Source organism: Ascaphus truei, chromosome 2, assembly GCF_040206685.1.
Source record: "Ascaphus truei isolate aAscTru1 chromosome 2, aAscTru1.hap1, whole genome shotgun sequence".
Classification (NCBI taxonomy): domain Eukaryota; kingdom Metazoa; phylum Chordata; class Amphibia; order Anura; family Ascaphidae; genus Ascaphus; species Ascaphus truei.
The window spans coordinates 305,383,641-305,403,783 of NC_134484.1; the positions used below are offsets into that span (position 1 = coordinate 305,383,641).

General features: G+C 42.6%; 1 protein-coding gene across 1 annotated transcript in view; it reads right to left on the reverse strand.

Moving 5' to 3' along the window:
• Positions 1 to 20,143, reverse strand: part of LOC142488230 (maternal DNA replication licensing factor mcm6) — a 196,931-nt gene that overhangs the window by 106,091 nt on the left and 70,697 nt on the right. Inside the window, exons 9-10 of the mRNA XM_075588603.1 lie at positions 18,679 to 18,820; positions 16,260 to 16,367 (exon numbers count right to left, since the gene is read on the reverse strand). Of these exons, the coding sequence (XP_075444718.1) occupies positions 16,260 to 16,367; positions 18,679 to 18,820 (250 nt within the window). The remainder of the gene's footprint in view (positions 1 to 16,259; positions 16,368 to 18,678; positions 18,821 to 20,143) is intronic.

The window sequence follows — 20,143 nt, forward strand, 5'->3', positions numbered from 1 at the left end:
ATACATGTGTATTGAAGCTTCCTTACAAGCTGTGGGAAGATCATTGATGAACACTGAGAAGAGTAGGGGCCCCAGAACAGGGCCTTGCGGGACGCCACAGGTGATATCCAGGGGGTTGGAGTTAGAGCCCGAGATGGACACATGTTGGGACCTACTGTACCTGATAGGTAGGACTGAAGCCAGTTTAAAGCATGCTTCCCTATAACAGAGCTCTGGAGTTTGTTAAGCAGGATAGCATGATCAACAGTAGCAAAAGCCTTTGCAAAATCTAGGAATATTGCACCAGTGAGTTGACCCCGTTCGATTCCACACTGTATTTCAATGCAAACTTTTAGCAGGGTAGTTACAGTAGAGTATTTGGTGCGAAAGCCAGATTGGAATTGGCTAGGGAAATTTGTCTTGGTATAGTAATCGCATAATTGGGAATGGACACATTTTTCCATGACTTTGGATAGAATTGGGAGAAGTGAGATTGGCCTGTAGTTTGAGACAGTGTTTTTGTCCCCACTTTTGAAGATTGGGACAACTCTGGCAGTTTTCCAGGTATTAGGGATATGGCCTGCAGACAGGATAGAGTTGACTATGGAAGCAATTGGTTTGGCAATCGCTGGGGCACCAAGTCGTAGGAACCTAGATTGTAGTAAGTCAGGTCCACATTGGCTGCTTCGTTTTCATTTGAGGAGCGCTTGTGTAATCTCCCCTTCGGATACTGGGACAAATTGAAAATTGTGGGCAGTGTTTGGAGGGGGTGGGGCTATATGGGTACTCCCATGATGAGATTCAGGTGTGTGGTTTGGGTTGCCTTTTAATTATAAGTTCGTAGCACACCCCACAAAATAATCATTGAAAGCATTTGCAATGTCAGTGGGGTTTGTCAGAGTAATATCCCCCTTAGTGATATTACTTGGTTGTTGATGGTTAGAAGGCTGGAATATATTGTTGATAACCTATCAGAAGTTAGCTGGGTTTAATGTATTCTGATGGAGATGGTCAGAATAATATTGTGCTTTTGCATGCCTTGTGCAAATGTTCCGCAGGCATCTGTAGTGATTGAGATCCTTGGTAGTGCCAGTTACTTTGCAGCTTTTCCACAAGGCATCCCTGAACTGGTAGAGTGCTATAAGGTCAGGTGTAACCCATGGAAGGTGGGAACCCCGTACCCTTATTCTGCATAGTGGAGCATGGGTATCACAGAGTTTTAAGAACAAGGATTGGAAATAGTTGAGCGCAAAATCAGGGTCGGGAATTAAGTCGATTCTGTACCAAGTGCTGTTGGTAAGGTCAGCCAGAAACTGTTGTGGGTTAAAGTTTCTAAATGTTCTAGTGAGGAGAACTTTAGGGCTTGATTGGGGCAGTTTAATTTTCTTACACAATACACTATTGCATGGTCACTGAAAATGTCAGGAAGGATGCCTGAGGATTGGATTCTGCTGGGATTTGAGGAGAGAATCTAGTCAAGCAAGGAATGGTTGTGCGATTTCAGGTTTGTCCGTGTGGGTTGGGAAATGAGTTGCGATAGGTTAAGCGATTTGATTTGAATCTGGATTTTGTGTTTTTTTGGGTCAAGCCAATTGAAGTTGAAATCCCCAAAAACTAGCAGCTCACTCTTCTCATTCAGAGAGGAAATGGAGCCAAGAAACTGGGTAATATCAGTCGGAGTGTAGAGGGGCTTTAGGGGGGCGGTAAATGCCAGCAAGCAAGATGGGCTTAGAAAAGGGGAGGCAGATTCTGCCAACTAGGATTTCAAAAGAGGGTGGGCTTGGGGGGCAATTTAACAGTGTAAATTGTAAGTTGTCTGCAATATAAAATAACACCCCTCCTCCTCTCTTTGACCTATCTCTCCTAGAAATGGAGTATCCGTGAATGGCAATATGTGCATCAGGGATTTTAGGGGTTAGCCATGTTTCTGTAAGAACGATGGCTTTTGGTTTATGCATAAGGCACCATGCTCTTAGATTATCCAGTTTGGGCAGCAGGCTCTGGATATTTATATGGGCGACAGATAGCCCTTTTTGGAATTAGAAGGGGTATTCTCAGGGGTATGGGACAGAGTTGAAATGGGAGGGCCAGGGTTAGGTTCAATATCACCTGCTAAAGAGAGTAATAGGAGTAGAAATTTGAGTAGTTGTTTGCAAGTTGTAACTTTATCATGTTTGCCATTTGAATGTGCAGTGGTTGTGTGCTAGTTTTCAGAGTTCTCCACCAACATTCAGTAGATAGTGGAAGGCTTTTGAGTAGTCCAGGGTGTATGGTGATGTTGGGCGTGGACCAGGAGGGAGGAGTTTGTAGTGGATAGAGGGAGTAATATTTCCATGAGGCGACGAGAAAGAACAAAGTTGAGGTACATACCAGGTTCATTATGCCAGAGGTAGGTAATGCTGCATGGAGCTGTAGTGAGCCAAGAGTGTGTAGACTAAATAGCAGGGGTGTGCCTTTTCCTTGTCAAATGTTTTGCTGCATTGCAATGCTAGGGTCTATTCATGGTTTGCCGTGGGCTGTGCGCGTGAGGGAGATAGATGTGTGCAGTCAGTGTTGGGTGAGGCTGTAGTGAAATAAGTTATATAGGGATGGTGGGTTAAATTGTGCAGGCTACAAGCAGAGGGTCATAGTGTGGTCATATAAGCTCACCGTTTGTTGCCTTGTGTAGTAGTTAGTAGAAAGATGAAGTCCCCTGTCACCTCTAATCAAACTATAGTCTAACTATATATTCTCACTTAAAAAGCTCACTTTAAAAATGCCTCACTATATAATGCCAATGCAGGGGGGGTATTGGTTTTATACAGCTAAAGCAGTCAAATGACCCTCCCCCCTCCCCAATAAATCAGCTTGTTCCAGTTGGTCAATTAGCAGCACACATTTAAGAGAGGAAAAAAAAACTTTTGATATTCAAACATACCAAAATAACAATACTACAGGCTGGTGGGTAATTCTTTTAAAACAGGACTTGCAGATCAGGGAAATACCAAAATATCAATACTACTGTCATGATTAACAGGAGTGATTATATTAAGGGGATTCAGACAGTTGGACAAACAGGATAACTGTGAGAGGATAGCTACAGACCGACCAGAACAATATCAGCACAGATAGAAGAAATCTGCAAAAAGAGGCCTGGAAAGGGGGTGTCATTTGCAAAACACTACACTTTCCTAGTTAAAAAATATCCAGTCATTCTGGTTATCTATATATTGCCCAAAATCCATAAGAATCTTACACATCCTCCCGGGCGTCCCATTGTGGCAACGACAGAGTGTGTTCCAGCCTGTATCCATTTTTTTTTTACACAAGTTACTGAGGACACTATTAGTATAGATCCTATATTCAGAACACGTCAGACATCTTATGCAAAATAGAGGAATTTCTTTCTTTGGAGGGCCAACATCTTCAAGAATCCCTCAACGTGAATAACTTGTACACCTCAATACCACATACTAATCAAATTTCTTCGATTAGGGAAGCACAGAGTACTAGTGACATTCACACTGAGGGATGGCATGTTCGTCATTGCTTTATTTCCCATCATCCTACAGAATTTTTTTTGAGGATCAATTATTTATTGTAAAACAAGGTATGGTGATGAGATCAAATGACACATATTCAAACTCATCAATGGAGATAGCTGTGTGTATACATGCTGATACGCCAACGATATTCCAGGTGTAGGCGTATGTGGTTGCGATACATAGTTTATTCCTGATATGAGCAGGTAATAAGGATTCCTTCAACAGAACTTGTCACAGACCTTAACAGGGTGATGACCACCATAGAGTTTATTGTAGAATTCAGTGAAGTTGCAGTCAATTTCCTAGATCTGATAATTACTATAGACCAGGTTTGCCTGAAGTCAGATATCTTTAGTAATGCAACTGAAACACTCTTCTTGATTTTGACAGCAGCCATCCACCAGGCACAATTAAAAGGTCATACGGCTAGTTAAAAAGGACCAAAATAGGAGGTGCATTCACTACGGCTGAGGGTATGGCGGCTTAGTTTTGGTGCTCTGCTCATACCCAGCTCAAAAAGGCAGCAAAACAAAGTAAATAACCACAAATTTAAATATTAGTAAGATACCGGCTCCTGATCATCCCAAGATGACCACAAGGTCCCAGAGAGTAAAACAGACCTCTCCCAATCTCACTACATATTTTCAGAAAACTGATCTGGCGCGAGCCGGAAGATCTGCGGCCTTGGCTTAGGCCTGGTCCCCGCTGGCTACTGCAGCGCCCGCTGTGGCAGACGCTACAGGGACGAGAGCCCTCCCCTCAATGGCGCCGGGCCCGCTGCGAGGGGGGGCCGCAGCGCTGTGGCGAGAGCTGCTCCTGCTCTCAATAGAATTGAGAGCAGGACTCACGGAGTGCTAAGCCACGCCCCCCCGGCAGTTCAGCCAATGAGGGCGAACCTGCTTGGTGGCATCATGGCCGCACTCCCGTCACTCCCCTGCAATGTGCTCCCCCCCCGGTCTCTCTTCCTGCAGCTCACTGCAGACCGGGGAAATCGGCTGCACGCGCCGCCAGTCTCATGGGTGCGCGTGCAGTGGAGGTACTGGGGCCTCAGCCTTACAGTGGCGACTCCAACTCGGAGCATGAGTCAGGAGAGGGAGAGAAGAGCTAGCATGGAGATACAAATGGTGACAAAAAGTGACATTATGAAATTATTTGGAGATCTAAAAAAAAACTCTTTTCCAAGAAGAAATGCTAGAATTAAGAAGTGACATCACAAGCATTGGTGTTAGGACGGATGAGCTGGAAAAAACACGTCATTCCACAATAAAAGCTCTTCGCAAAAATGAAAAATAAAAACCAATCATTCGAGTTATAGCAGAATAGACTACTTTTTTTCTGAACAGATTGGTCCTAGAGATCTCCTCTGCCAGGATCCATGATATTTCATGGTCAGATCACGTACCGATAGAATTAAAGGTGCATTCAAAATCTAGACAGACCGGTTGCAAATTGAAAACGAAACGAATCAATTATAAAAAGTCCAGAGGTAATTCAGACAATTAACAAAGATAGATCATATTTTTTTTTAGAATCAATAAAAATAGTGTGATGTCCCAAACAACTTTATGGGAAGCCCATAAGGCAAATCTTAGAGGCACAAAGCAAAACTAAAGGAGCTCTGTGCCTTACACAAACATAACGGTAGGGCTGAAACTTTAAAGGAACTGAAGGATAGCAGAACAAAGTTAAATATGCTCCTAACCTCCCAGGCTGAAAATTCTCTGTTGGTAAAAGAGGAAGTTTTTGAAAAAGCAAACAAGCCAGATCCCTTACAAGCAAACAAAATTAGGAATAGACAATTAAATTAAAATATACAAGCCATTAGACTAAAATTGGGAAAAAGGAAATGTGACCTCCAATCCTAAACTAAAAGAATTAAAAAAAATATTATGACAATTTATATAATGGAAAAACAAGCCACACACAATGCTAACACTTCAGGCCTTGAGTAGAAAGTAAACTTGTTGCTCATTTTGCAACGGCAACAAGATGTGAGATCACAGCATTATGGAAACAAGAAGAAATTCCAACCATTTCTAAAATTAGAAACAGAATTTGGTTTGTTTGTCATATGGAAAAAATAACACGTTAAGTTAATGAAACTGGCACTAAAGTTTGGCTTCCGTGGCTGTCTCAAACAGATATCCCAGGGGTGAATGCTACCACAATCTTGCTTTAATAGTAATAGACATGTTCTTATTTGACTGATTGTGATAGGAGCAGGATACGGTAGATTTGAGTTCGTAACTGAAAGGGTTAACAAGTACTATTCTGTCCTCCATTTTGTCTGTTCTCCATTTTGTGAATTTATAAGATACATCAATTTAAATAAAAGCAGAAGCTTGCACTTTCTTTATCTTACACTGCCGACACAGTTTATCCGAGTGCGGCTCATTCCGCAAGCCGGGAAATGTCCCGGCTTGCGAGCCGCACTCCCTCAGCGTGCCGCGCATCACCGATGCGCGGTCACGCATCATCGGGTGCCAGCGTCCCCTGCACGCGCGTCCAGGGCTCCCCGAGGGAGCCCTGGTGTCCCGCGATCGCGGGACGGCGGCAGGGGGTTCCGGGGGACCCGGCGGACCCGGCAGCGGTAGGGAGAGCGCCCCGATCGGAGGGCGCTCTTCCGCTGCTTCGGCGCGCGCCCGTCACCCTTCGGCGCGCGCCAGGATACTGCTGCGGCCAAGAACGGGCAAATGCTCGAATAAACTTGGCCGCAGCAGTAACTATTTCCAGGCGTGATCCCAAGAAGCAAAGGGCCTTGAATTGTAACAGAAATTGGGCGCCGATTCATGACTCAAGAGAAAATCTCTTTTTTCATCGCTTCTGTATATTCCTGTTAAAACCAGCTCTGTAAACTACATTTGTTTGCCAAGATAGTGCAACGACTCCAATCTAACAGTGTACGCCTCTAAAAGTGATCATGTCGTTGTAGTTTATAAAAATGCTTTTCAGCCCGCAATGAACTCGAGCTGCTTAGAGAGAACTTTTTTCTTGTGTCTTTCTTGGCCGCTCCCAGACGTCTGCAGTTCGTGATAGCGGGAACAAAAATCTCCCCGGGTTGAGTACAATGGTCTACCGTTCAGGGGGTGATTAGCGTCACCGCCCGCAGAGATACTGGAACCTTTCAGTAACAGAAGGAAAAAAATGGACCGCACAGGCATAGGACTCCGAGAGCAAGATTTAGGGATATGCTATACAAAAGAAGTTAAAGTACTGTACCCCCCCCCCTCGTTGTGTGTTCCGTATTTGTCATTTGATTGTATCTGTCGTTACCAGAAACAAGAATTGTAATGTTTATTTGTAAAAAAAAAAAAGACCAAAATAATTATCAGCTCACCTGGTAAAGTATTGAGGGGCCTTGATTGGGCACAATATATGTATGCCTTTATTTATATAGCGCCATTAATCTACATAGTGCTTTACAATAGTAATACACGTGACAATCATAAATAAATACAAATACCAGATCATGGGAATAAATGCTTCAGACTTAAAAAATAATATTTAGGAAGAGGAGTTCCTGCTCCAAAGAGCTTACAATCTAATTGGTAGGTAGGTAGGAAGGACGTACAGAGACAGTAGGAGGGCATTCTGGTAAGTATGTCTGCAAGGGTCCAAGCTTTATGTATCAGGTGTATTACAACAGAGCTACTTGTATGCTTCGTTAAGCGGGTGTGCTTTAAGGTGGGTCTTAAAGGTGGATAAAAAGGATGCTAGTCAGGTGAAGGGCATTCCAGAAGTGTGGGGCAGTCAGTGAGAAAGGTTTAAGGTGGGAGAGGGTTTTAGATACAAAGGGGGTAGAGAGAAGACATCCTTGAGCAGTACACAAGAGTCGTGATGGTGCATAGCGAGAAATTAGGGCTGAGATGTAAGGAGGCGCAGAAGAGTGTAAAGCTTTAAAAGTGAGGAGGAAAATTGAGTGTGAGATGCAGGATTTGATCGGAAACCAGGAGAGGGAATTCAGGAGGGGAGACGCCGAGACAGGTTTAGGAAAGAGCAGAGTGATTCTGGCAGCAGCGTTAAGGATAGATTGTAAGATAGACAGGTGAGAGGTAGGAAGGCCGGACAGCAGGAGATTACAGTAATCAAGACGGGAGAGAATGACGGCCTGAGTTAGAGTTTTAGCAGTCGAGCAACAGAGGAAAGGGCATATCTCTAACGTTGTTGAGGAAAAAGGTTTTAGATACATTTTGAATGTGAGAGAAGTCGTGTGACCCCTAGGCAGCATCTTTGTGCTACTGGGTTATGACAGAACTTCCAACAGTAATGTGGAAGGAGGTAGTGGGACCAGGTTTGGGATGAAACATGAGGCGCTCTGTTTTTGACATTGAGTTTAAGCCGGCGGAGGGCCATCCAGGATGATATCGCATAGAGACATTCAGAAACTTTAGTCTGTACAGCAGGTGCAAGGTCAGGGGTTGAAAAGTAAATCTGTGTGTCATCAGCATAGAGGTGATATTTGAACAAAAGAGATGTGATTAGGTCACCTAGAGAAAGTGTGTACAGAGAAAAAAAAAAAAAAAGAGAGTAGAGGTCCCAGGACAGAGCCCTGGGGTACCCACACAGAGAGATCGGTAGAGGAAGTGTTGGCAGAAGAGACACAAAGTACGATGGGAGAGGCAAGAGGAGAGCCAGGATAGAGTTTTTTTATGAATACGAAGAGTATGGAGAATGTGAAGGAGGAGAGAGTGGTCCACTGTTTCAAATGCCGCAGAGAGATTGCGTAATATGAGCAGAGTGTAGTGACCTCTGTCTTTGGCAGCATGGAGGTCATTCGTTATTTTAGTGAGGGCTGTTTCAGAGGAGTGAGAAGTGTGGAAGCCAGATTGTAGAGGGTCGAGAGAATAGGTGGTGAGAAAATGTAGCAAGTGAGACGTTCAAGGAGTTTAGAGGCAAAAGGCAGGAGGGAGACAGGTCGATAGTTAGAAAGACAGGTATGGTCAAGATTGCCATTTTTGAGTAATGGTATAACTGTTGCATGTTTGAAGGAGGAGGGAAAGGTACCAGAGTAGAGGGAAGAGTTCAAAATCTGTGTGAGCGTAGGGATTATTGTAGGAGCAAGAGGTTTTAGGAGATGGGAGGGAATGGGGTCAAGAGGGCAAGTGATAGAGGGAGAAGATGAGATCAACATTGACACACCCACCACTGTAACCTCGGAAAAAGAGTCAAGGAAGGCTGGAGGGGAGTTGGGAAGCAGTGTAGGGTGGGAGGAGGAAACAGATGGTCTGTTCTGACGTATGGATTCCACTTTTCCTTAAAATAGTCAGTAAAGTCCTGAGGTGAGATGGAGGAAGAAGAGGCCTGTGTAGGGAGTCAAAGACAGAGAAGAGTCGGCGTGGGCTAGACTTGTGCGTGTTAATTAGTGAAGATTTCGTTGATTTACTGAGAGGGATTACCTTAGACCAGGGATGCGCCAACTTTTTGCCCTGCACCCCACTACCTGCTCTCCCCCGCTGCTTGCGTCCCTCCTTACCTTGTCTTAAGTGTCAAATGATGTCGCAAGGGTCATGTGACCCCATGGTGGTATTTGATGCCGTGTTGCCATGGCGATGGTGTCAAATGATGCTGCTGGTCATGTGACATCACATCACCCCGTGGCATCATTTTACACTGCGTCCCTCTAAGCCGTCTGAGTCAAGTTAATTGAACTTAGAGGCCTCGAGTGGTCCCTGTCATTTAATTTAAATGCGTTAGAGAAGAGCACAGGGCCTCTGTAAGCACCACACCACCCACCCCCAAAAAAAAAAAAATCACACCCCCAGTTTGCCACCCCATCTCTAGGCGACTACTTGAACAACAACGCTTCAAAGCCGAGTTAAGATCTAGTAAGTCTCCCTACAGAAAGTGAGTCCTAGTGAGACTCGGATTAGTCAATACCGTTTGTGTCTGTGTACAATACCATGAGCAGTAGGGTTAGAAATGTGATTACATCCCATTAGACACTGCTATCACAAGATATCTTTCTTGGGGAAATATTCAATGCTGCACAACCCCCTTTTTTAAGTAAAAGAGGGGAAAAAAAACTTTAGGGAAAAATTAGTAAAGGCTGATCTGGGTAGCAAAACTGCCCAACAAACATAAGACTTTGCTGCTGCAGTTGTGCCCAATGTGGAAGTGTACAGGAGGGCAGTCAATTTACTCATCCACAGACAGGCCAGAAGTTTAAAATCATGAAACTGAATACATGTCCTTCGATATATATACTGTACTTGATTAAATGCTCTTGCGGATTGGAGTATGTGGGAAAAGACCACACAAATGGCGAAGAAGAGGAATAGACAACATAATGCAGCAATATTCAGAGGTGATCCTGAAGTAATCATTTTACCTTGAAGGTTCATAATCTGGGCCAACCAGGTTTCCAAATTATTGATGGTGTTTATAGAGAGAGGTGGCAACAGACTCAAGTTTTTGTTACAGAAGGAGGTGGACTGGATAAGTAGTTTAAACACCATCGTACCAATGCATAAAGATCTTTAACTTATTTTTATTTATTTTTTGAGGCTCAGGGCTCCTTTGTGTTTAATCACAGCCAATAGTATGCATATAAAACTTGTCAGCTCTAAGGATGGACTTGACAATGGACTAGCTAGAGAATAACAATCCCCACATCATGGCAGAGGAAAATGATAATGTATGCTCTGTTATACTTATTAACGAATCTAATGACTGTCATTCTCTCCCCAGATATTCCTCGGTTCACTGATCCGTGATTTTCTATATATCCATTCATTGCTTCACGTGTCATCATACAGTTAATCTGGGATAGGGATCCAATTCTACAGTCCCATTTATTTATAAAATGTTTTACCAAAGTAATACATTGAGCTACTTCTTGTTTTTCAAGTGTGTCCTGGGTAGAGTTATGATGACAAATATATTGGTCCTCTCTCACCCAATTATATACTGGCGACACATATTGAACGCCAACCTACATTTAAGGACTGGCACACGTGCAATCTCACATGGTCCATCTGTTTGGGAACTTCAATACAGTCTCTTTAGCCATCAAGAATATAGAGATCTTTGCATCAATACTCCTGATACATTTTCTTCTGTGAATCTAGAAGGTTGAAAACAGTTCTACAGCTCTCTGCTGTCATCTATTGGTGACAGATATGGTAACAAAAATGTTCTGTCTGGACAGATATATTCATGCAGATTTTTCAGGGCAGGAATTAGATTCCTGGTTTAGTTGCTATTTTAACTTTTTTTCATCTGTCTCCCATATGTATGTTTACATACATGTATGTTTGTATGCTCCCCATCCAACATATCATGCTGATAGCCATTATGTGATGGGTTACCATGGCAACTTGGACACTATGCTACCCTGGCAGCAGAGATTAAGATATATCTACCAACCCTGCTTGCAGCCTCTGAACGGGATGTGGTGGGTTGTCAATGCAACCAGGGATGCTACATTGTATAAGAGTGGCTGATACAGCTTTGGACCGCATGAGGACCGATGGTGAGGGCGGAGACATTGCATGTGGTGCAAACATCAGACTCCGAGCACGTATTTCAATCCATGGCAGTGAAGACTTCAGCCATTAAGCAGGACAGGAGACACCGGGACACACACTAAAGTATTCTACATATTTCAACTCAGTTGATCTTTAGACTATTTACCTTTGGGAGAACACAAAAGTATTACCACATTTCTTTAACGTGGAAGCGGGTAAGAAGGGGTTCTCACTTTGAAATGTCGTCTCATATTTGTGTTATTTCCCTGTACGAGTGCGCCCCCATGTCCAAGTCCTTGATTTTTCCTGCAGACATACTGGACTAATAGTCTTAAATATTTTAAATAGCTGATAAATAGTTTATAATAGTATAATTAAAATTCATTTAATATTGACATTAGGTGCTCTATAAAGACAAATAGTCAGTTGGGGGCACTCAACCTATGTGGTGAGTACAGCCTTAAAAAATATGTACAAACAAAATCAATTCCACATTAAATACACAAATATGAATAAATAAAAACCATAGAGATTTAAAAGTCCAATCTTGAGGGTGCTGCCATTTTCAACTGGAAGAAATCCAGGCATTCCACAAGTAAACTACTGTATAGAGAGATACAAAAGCAGAAAAGTGCACACCTCATAGTGCAGTATTAAAGGCTTTACTTGGCACGAGTTAAAAATGCACTTACAAGATCGTTGTGCATAGAGAACAAGGTATAGTGGTTGCTACAGTCCAGGAACTGTGTGTGTGGAGACCCACGTACCAGCTTGCACGTCCGTCCGACTGTCCCGTCCGGTGGCACCTCAGATATCCCCGTGCCTCCGCATCAGATGGACGAGGCGCCGTGTCACCATGTCGTGATGACACTGTTAGCCTAACGGTAGTCGCAGGACAGGATTCTCCAAAACGAATATATATTGCAATTTAGAAATTATGAAGAATGATCCTCTGCCATTAATGACAGACCAAGACACTTTAGACTGTATGATTTCATTGATAGAGGAAGGGGAATGATTGGAGAACCCAATAGTAGAGACTAATCAGTCAGTTGGGTCTATGTCTGATGTTTTACCATTACTGTATAAAAAAACACATACGAATTTTAAACCAGTCTATATTTTATCCATTAAATTCAAAAGGAAATTTTTTAGATACCTTTTATGAATTGGTTTATAGAGATTTTAAACTGCTATGTGAGAAACAGAATACTGGGAAATCAAACCTTAAGGAATGTGAGAACAGAGCAATTAAGGAGTTACAAGAAGACAAATATATCATAATTTGACAAGCAGATAAAGGAGGAGGAATTGTCATACAAAATAAGATGGATTATATTAAGGAATCAGAAGGCTGCTACAAGTTGAAACGTCATAACATTTAAAAAAAAATCATACTGTATGTAGCCCTGGTAAGAAATGGGGCTATAGTTTTATCCTCCTTCTGTGTGTAAACTCTGCTAAGGGCAGATTGCCAGGAGTTGACATGTGTTTCCCCCGCTTATGACACTGGGTTGTGTAAGTGAAGGTAGGTCACGTTTCCTGTGTCCAATCAAGAGATGCAGGGGCGGTGCCTACTGGAGGTTACATAAAGCAGTGTCACTTCCTATTTAGTGTAGAGTGTGGAGTTGGAGTGTGAAGTGTTAGTGAGTTAGGAGGAGAGGAGTGATCAGCTCATGAGTTGAGCTGATCTAACTATAGTTAGTGAGGTGGACCAAGTACCTCTCACCCTGCTTAGGGGGTGAGGAAAGACCTAGCCCCACTCTGGATGCCTTCGGTCCAGAGTGGAGGCAGGACCATCACAAGGAAGAACAGTTAGTGGACTGTGCAATAACTGTACCTGTCGGCTGCTGCTGTCATGGAGAATAAAGAGAATGCTGCTTTTAAAGATAATCCTTGTGTGAGACTGGAATCTCTCATCCCTGAGGAAGGGAAGTTCTGTGGTAAGGATTCCACCCGCATTCCTGGGGCTTACTATAGACGGAGGTGCTGCACCATTGAACCAGAACGAAGGCATCCACCCCAGTAACCTGTTCCTGTTATCCCCCAGGTCATCGCGGGAGACTCAGGCCCTCCTGTTGCCAGCAGGTATGCACCACACAGAGACACCTAGCCAGACCCCCAAACACCTTAGGGGACCTGATCTGCGATTGGGAGGGGGAAGAGGGGCTAGATGTAGTTTAAAAAAAAAATTAGAGGTCATTTTGAACGATGCAGCAGCTGAGGGGATTCAAAATCCTAAGGAGTTAAGATTTTTAATAAAAGATCATCCTAGGATCCCTCATTTTTACCATGTACTGAAAATTCATAAGAATGTTGACAATCCCCCAGGAAGGCCTATTATCTCAGGAATTGATTTTCCAATCAGGATATGGACCGTTTCAGAGATTGAGAAGAAACTGTTCAAGAATTGAAGATTTTAAAGCACAATCAATGGATCTAAAGAAGACATTTTTACTAAAAGGACACCAAGAAATTAATATAAATAAAGCCTATGACAGAGCATTACTCTTGGATAGGGAAATTATACTAAAAGATAAGATCACAGATGGAGATGCTCATAAAAAGGATGTTTTATTTATAACTAAATTCAATGGAGCATCAAGAGAGAAGTGAAATAATGAACAAACATTGGAAAGTTTTACAGTGTGATACAATTTTAAATGAAATTATCCCTGCCAGACCTAAAGACCTTAAATTATTTTAAAAATCTACCTACTCTTCTAAAGGGTAAAGTTTCAGCAAATGTAATTGTAACTAATAAGACCAAATCTACAAAAGGATTTTACAATGCAGTGGAAGATGCATCACATGTACATTTGCTCAGAATGCTCAAACACATTTTAAATCAAATACTTTTAACGCTTCATATCCCATTCGGAGTTTTATTAATTGACATACTACATTTTTGAATTCCTCTTAGAATGTGGACGTGGTCTACAATATGTAGGAAGAACAAAGCGTAGCGTGAAACAAAGATTTTTAAAGCATAGGGGCAATATTATTAAAGGAATCACAACTCATGGGGTGCCGAGACATTTTAAAATTGTTCACAACAAAAACCCTAGTAGTCTCAAACTCACTGGCATAGAACAAGTTGAAATATGGATACAAGGAGGAGATAGGTTTCTTAAATTAAGACAAAGAGGGACTTATTGGATCCACCAATGTAGGTACCATTTCCCCTAAAGGGTTAAATGAAGGAATTGATTTAGCCTCCTTTCTATAGTCATTTTAATATATTATTATTCTAATATTTTAAAATTATTCTAATAAAAGATTTTAAATAATTAAAAAGTATTGTTCAATTTCATTAAGTATTTTCAAGTCATAATTGCATTTTTAACCAAGATTATAATTATATTTATTATCTTAGAATGAGTTGATTCTCAAACAGCATTTAGTTTCAAGTCACTGACTGCAATTACAAGTATGTTATTTATTAGACTAAATTGTTTTAATTTTGCGTCTTTTTAGGTCTTCCGTGATTTACAGTACTAAAGCTCATAATATTACTTTCCAGATAAATACATCTAGTTGCTTAGATTAATTATGCATATAAGCTGTAAATTTATCTAATTAATGTTATAATGAAGACATATAAAAGGAACTACAGTAGTTTGTCAACAGAAACCACACCCCTGATGAAGAGGAACCACCGCGAAACTAGTAGGGTGGTTTCTGATTGGCTATTGAAATACTGTGGGCATAACAGGAAATAGTGTGAAGGAAAAGGAGAACTGGTGGAGCGTATAGAACTAGCTCCAGCTCAAACCACTCTCTGTACCCAATCCTGCGACGTCACAACGTGGTGACGCGGCGACTCATTGTCCATCTGATGCGGAGACACAGGGAGATCTGAGGTGCCACAGGATGGGACAGTCGGGCGGACGCGCAAGAAGGAACGTGGGACTCCACACACAGACTGTTCCTGGACTGCAGCAACCACTATACCTTGTTCTCTATGCACAACGATCTTGTAAGTGCATTTTTAACTTGTGCCAAGTAAAGCCTTTAATACTGCACTATGAGGTGTGCGCTTTTCTGCTTTTTTATCTCTGGACTAATAGTCTCTCAGAATTCACGGATAAGTACTTGCTTTCAGACATTTAGTTAATCCAATAATGTAATAGTGACAGAGTTGCGCGCACTATCCTTTTTTGTAGTATTCATTGTGCTTGGAATGTATTGGTCCATGTGATTCATGAAGTCTGTATATATGGTGTTTGTATTCAAATGTCTGTTTTTAGGTTTATATATTTTTTGCATCACTCCAGCAAAAATTATATATTTTTGCATTGAATATGGATATAGCTTGGATTCTATATTCTCTGGTGAAAGAATTAAAATATATTTTCATAGACTTGTTACAGTAAGGTCTGTAGGCATCTGTTTATTTCCACCATAATCACAAGACTGTTTACACAAAGGTGTAGAAACCCAAACTAAATTTAGAACACCTAATGATCATGCTGATAGTGTCTTACTTTGTTTATGATCACATACTGTAGGAACATTTTCTACAGCCATATACAACTCGTGGAAATGGGACACAGCATTAATGTGATGCATTCCTGGGAAACAGATATTGAAATACTGTAAGGCACTGCAATGTCTCTTGTTGCAGGTGATTTAGTATTCACATAATTAATCCCTGCATATTGGTCTAGCTCCACACATCCTCTCCTTTCTAACATAGATGTGATCAGACCTGTGATGAAAAACAGCACGCAAACTTATTTTTAAATCTTTAACTGCTACTTGCAGTGTTGCATTGCCATTTGAAATTTTCTTTGCAACCGCATAGGATTGTATTAGTTGGCGTATCAATCGTCATTATATTTGCATGTAAACATTAGGTATTCTCTATTTTTAAACTCGTCTAGTTTTTATTCAATTCAGTTAGGAATCTGTCTATACTCATGTATCCAGGATTTATATCTTTCAAAACCCTTTTTTTCTTGGATTGCAGTATCTTTTGAACTCTGCAAGCACTTAATCTGTTATGTCTTGTCTTACATCTTTTTCATAAGGCATTCCTTATTCATTTGCAGGACACATTGGAGTACATTCACATACTGTATGTAAACAAGAACACACGAAACACTCCAGAATATGGAGTTTCAGTGTTAGACAAGTAATATGTTAAAGTTATTCTTAAACACTTTCCAAGAACATAAGGATTTTACACAACTTGACAGAGTTTTTGCAGAATTACATCGTACACACATTTTTCCATAATCATGTGGCAAATTATTTAACTAAAAAAGAAAAAGATACTGCATCATACCTTCACACCTGCTTTTGTGATGGAAATGGTCTGTTGCTCCATTGCTTCATGAATGGCCACTTGATCTTTAAGGTCCATCTTATCAAACTCATCAATGCAGCAAACTCCCTTTAAACATCAAGAATAGAGCTATAATGCACTAGCCCTATAAAGGCATAACTTTTGTATATGTACAGTATACAGTATGTGTATGTATAATAAAATTTATTTTTACACTGAACATTTTAAGGTATGCATCATTATACACACCCATTAGTTGACTAATAAAATGTTCTAATTTAAAGTTTAAATTAGCAGCATGTATGTAAAACTATATAAACTGTATGTATTTCATTTTTCAAATTTGGTGTGCAGCATATCACTTTGTTTACTAATTTAAAGTAGCCATTCTGTTCGGTAGTGGAGCTCAACGTGTCTTCACACTTTGTGTGTTTTTTTCAGTATTTTTGGTCAGTATTACATAACAGATTAGCCTAATTATAAACAGAATAAGGTCAGATACTCTGACATCAATATTGTGATTGTTTATTTTTTGTGGAAAGTTCTAATAAAATCACTTAAAATATCATGATACCAGTGTAGCCAGGTCTCCCCAGAGTGTCTGCTCCCCCCTCACCTCGATGCCGATCGCGGGGGCCGCCGAGTCCCATGGCGGCCCCGCCGGACGCTCTGGGAGGTGAGGGCGGTCGGGTCCCGGCTCGGGGGTTGCCGGGGACGCGTGCGGCCGTTTGCTGGGGCCACACGCGCGTCACAGGGCTCCCGGAGCCGGGCGGTGAGCCATCCGCCATTGTTCCTTGGCTCGCGCATGCGCAGTGGTCGCGCATGCGCGGAAGGAACCCTAGCGCCAGAGAGGGTGAGGAGAGCCGAGAGAGAGTCACGGCAGGCTCGACAGAGTCGCGCATGCGCAGAAGATAGGCCAGAGTTAGGAAGGAGTCGTGCGAGAGTAGGGATAGTGAGAGGGGTGTTGCGGCGGCCATTAGGGGTTAGTGCAGGCAGAGGGAAGGCGCGCACGCGGCCCCAATGTCAGTACAGGTGCCCCGGGACTACAATTCCCATAGTGCCTAGCGAGGGAGGCACCACTTGCCTCATAGGAGCCAATAGGGCTGCAGGACTGCCCTGGACAGAAAAGAGATACATTTCGCAGGCTTGGACCACGCCGTCAATCAGAGTCAGGAGCCCAAGGAAAGAGGTAGGGTGCAGGAGTCAGGGACTCCCTGCACTAGGCCAGCGGCCCTAAGGTCCAAGTTAGCCCTTATTCCCCACCAGGTTAGTGAGTGTTGCCAGGGATAGTCTCAGGTTAGGGACCCCTGTCACTTGCTGTAGTTAGAGCTGGGGAATAGAAAGGGACAAGTGGGCTGAAGTTTAGTCTGCAGAGCGTTGCTGCAGGCATTAAGTGAGGTAAGCGACGTGGGACAACTGGGGGGTTCATAGCGGTAACCAGTCCGGGGAGCCATAGCCCAGGTCCGCGTTGCGCGTAGTGTGAGGCAACTGGGGGGTTCATAGCGGTAACCAATCCGGGGAGCCATAGCCCAGGGCCTGTACTACGAGTAGGGTGGGTGCAGGGACCTACCTGCATAGGATAGGCACCCCGCATGCCCTAGGAGTTTCCCCTTAAGCCACTTAAGGATGCTGTGCTATAGGGACGGCCTATAGTGCAGTGTGTGTCACGTTGCTGTATCGTCAGATAGGGACTCAGCGGATGCTGCGGTTCCAGTGACGGAGTTCGGACTCACGTTGGGGTCCACAGAGAATATCGCCAGGATAGGATCAGACGGATTCATCGCACGTCTGACCCTTTGTGAAGCGTTGCTGATCCGAGCACCGGAGTGCTCGGCAGGTATCTACAGTTCTAAGTGCACCAACGGGCCCTTAGTGTAACTGTGACTGCGCAGTCACCCACTGACTCTCTGCAAGAGTGCGGGACATTGGGTGGGGTTTCTTTGGACACTGGGTGGGATCACCTGGTGTTGGGGAAGCGTCCTGCGCGACGCAGTAGGTGTCTCCTCTAGAGAGGGACACAGGTTATATGAAGGTATTGCCGTGATATGTTATATTGCATGTTAGTAAAGTCCTTAGTTATATGACCCCACTGTGTATGTGATTATTGTGTTGTTCTGCGAGGAACCACTCCCCCTCTGGTGGGAGCCATCGCAGGTGGAGGCGCTGCACCTATTGTAAGGGGTTGTCCATAACATTGTAATTGCCCCAGGTTCCCCGTGGCGGAAGCTCAGCCCTCCTGTGAGCCAACAGGTAACGAACCACACACACACCTGGTAACACGTATGTTCTCCGCACCCACACCCTATCTGCGATTGGGGGGGGGGGAAACCCGTTACACCACCTAATACCTCATATTGAACTAGTGTACAGATAAAAAACATATAAAGTTTTTTTGTATGCAGATAGTTAAAAGGCATACATTATCTGCAAGCATCAAGGCTCCAGCTTCAATCACAAACTCATGTGATTCTTCATCTTTCACTACAGCTGCTGTCAAACCTGCAGCACTGCTTGCTTTTCCACTAGTGTACACTGCTCGAGGGCTGAATTCTTCCACGTGCCTACAAGAGAGGATATGCTGAAAGATTTATTTTGTTTATAGGGCTTGTATACATAATACGCTATGCAAATTGCATGTTTCCTTGCATAACTACTGTATCAGTGTAAATAGATACTGTAATACTAACTCAAAAAACACAAAAAAGCATTTTTGGGAGATTTGGCAGTGGGAGGGGAACTTTAAAGAACCTCTCATTTTACTTGGATTTATTTTAAAAACCTATAAAACAAAGTTTGGTTAACAATTTCACATGTTACACAAGTTGATGCAACAGATGTAGTAATCCTTACCGATTTCAGTGCACGGCCAATTGTGGCCCGGTAGTAATAAACGCTGCATAGCCCTCCCAACCCACTGACGGGCCGTCAATCAACTCCCCCGGCGCAGAGTTTTTTTCAGCGTTCCGGTCGTGGCATCAAAAAACAGTAAGGATAGCTACAGCTGTACAGTATGCCATTGTTCATAGCGGTGCCACAACAAATCATTTCCAAATCATATCATGAAGCCAAGTCTAACAGATTGACATGTAATTAAACTAAACACGCCAAGCTGTGTAAACAAAGAAAATATAAGGTGCTAGTGTATTATCTACAAATAAATGGTGTTTATATACAAGTGTATATTAAATCAACTAGTTTTTAACTGTGAGCGACTCTCTAATGCAGTTCTGCAGCCGGGGTGAAAGGGGGTCCCAGTCCCCTAGAAAGAGGTACAATAGATAAAAAATGTGCCAGGGTATTTCTATTTATAAAAATGTTTTACCAGGAAGTAATACATTGAGACCTACCTCTCGTTTTCAAGTATATCCTGGGCATAGAGTTAAGATGACAAATACATGGTTACAAATAGTTACATACGTGAACAGGGTATACATTATATACAAGACATTGCATGCACAGTTAAAGATAATATATATTATAGGCGTATGTAACAGTTACAGACCAGATTAAAATGTGAGGCTGCTTTCGTTTAGAAAAAAAACAGACTGGTGGTGGATGTGAGAGTCTCCAGTAGATTGTTCCAGTTTTGGGGTGCACAGTAAGAGAAGTAGGAGCAGCCAGATACTATGCTGAACCTTGGGAACATGAAGAGACTTTTGGAGTCAGATCTCAGAAGAGAAGTGCTGCATGTGGTAGGGGTGGTAGGAGATTGTTCAGATAGACGGTAGCTTGCCCAGAAAGTACTTGAAGGCAAGAAAGGAAATATGAACTTTGCGCCTAGACTCTAGTGATGACCAATCTAGTTCTTTGAGCATTTCACAGTGATGTGTGTTGTAGTTGCATTGGAGAACAAAATTGCATATTTAATTGTAGAGAGTATCAAG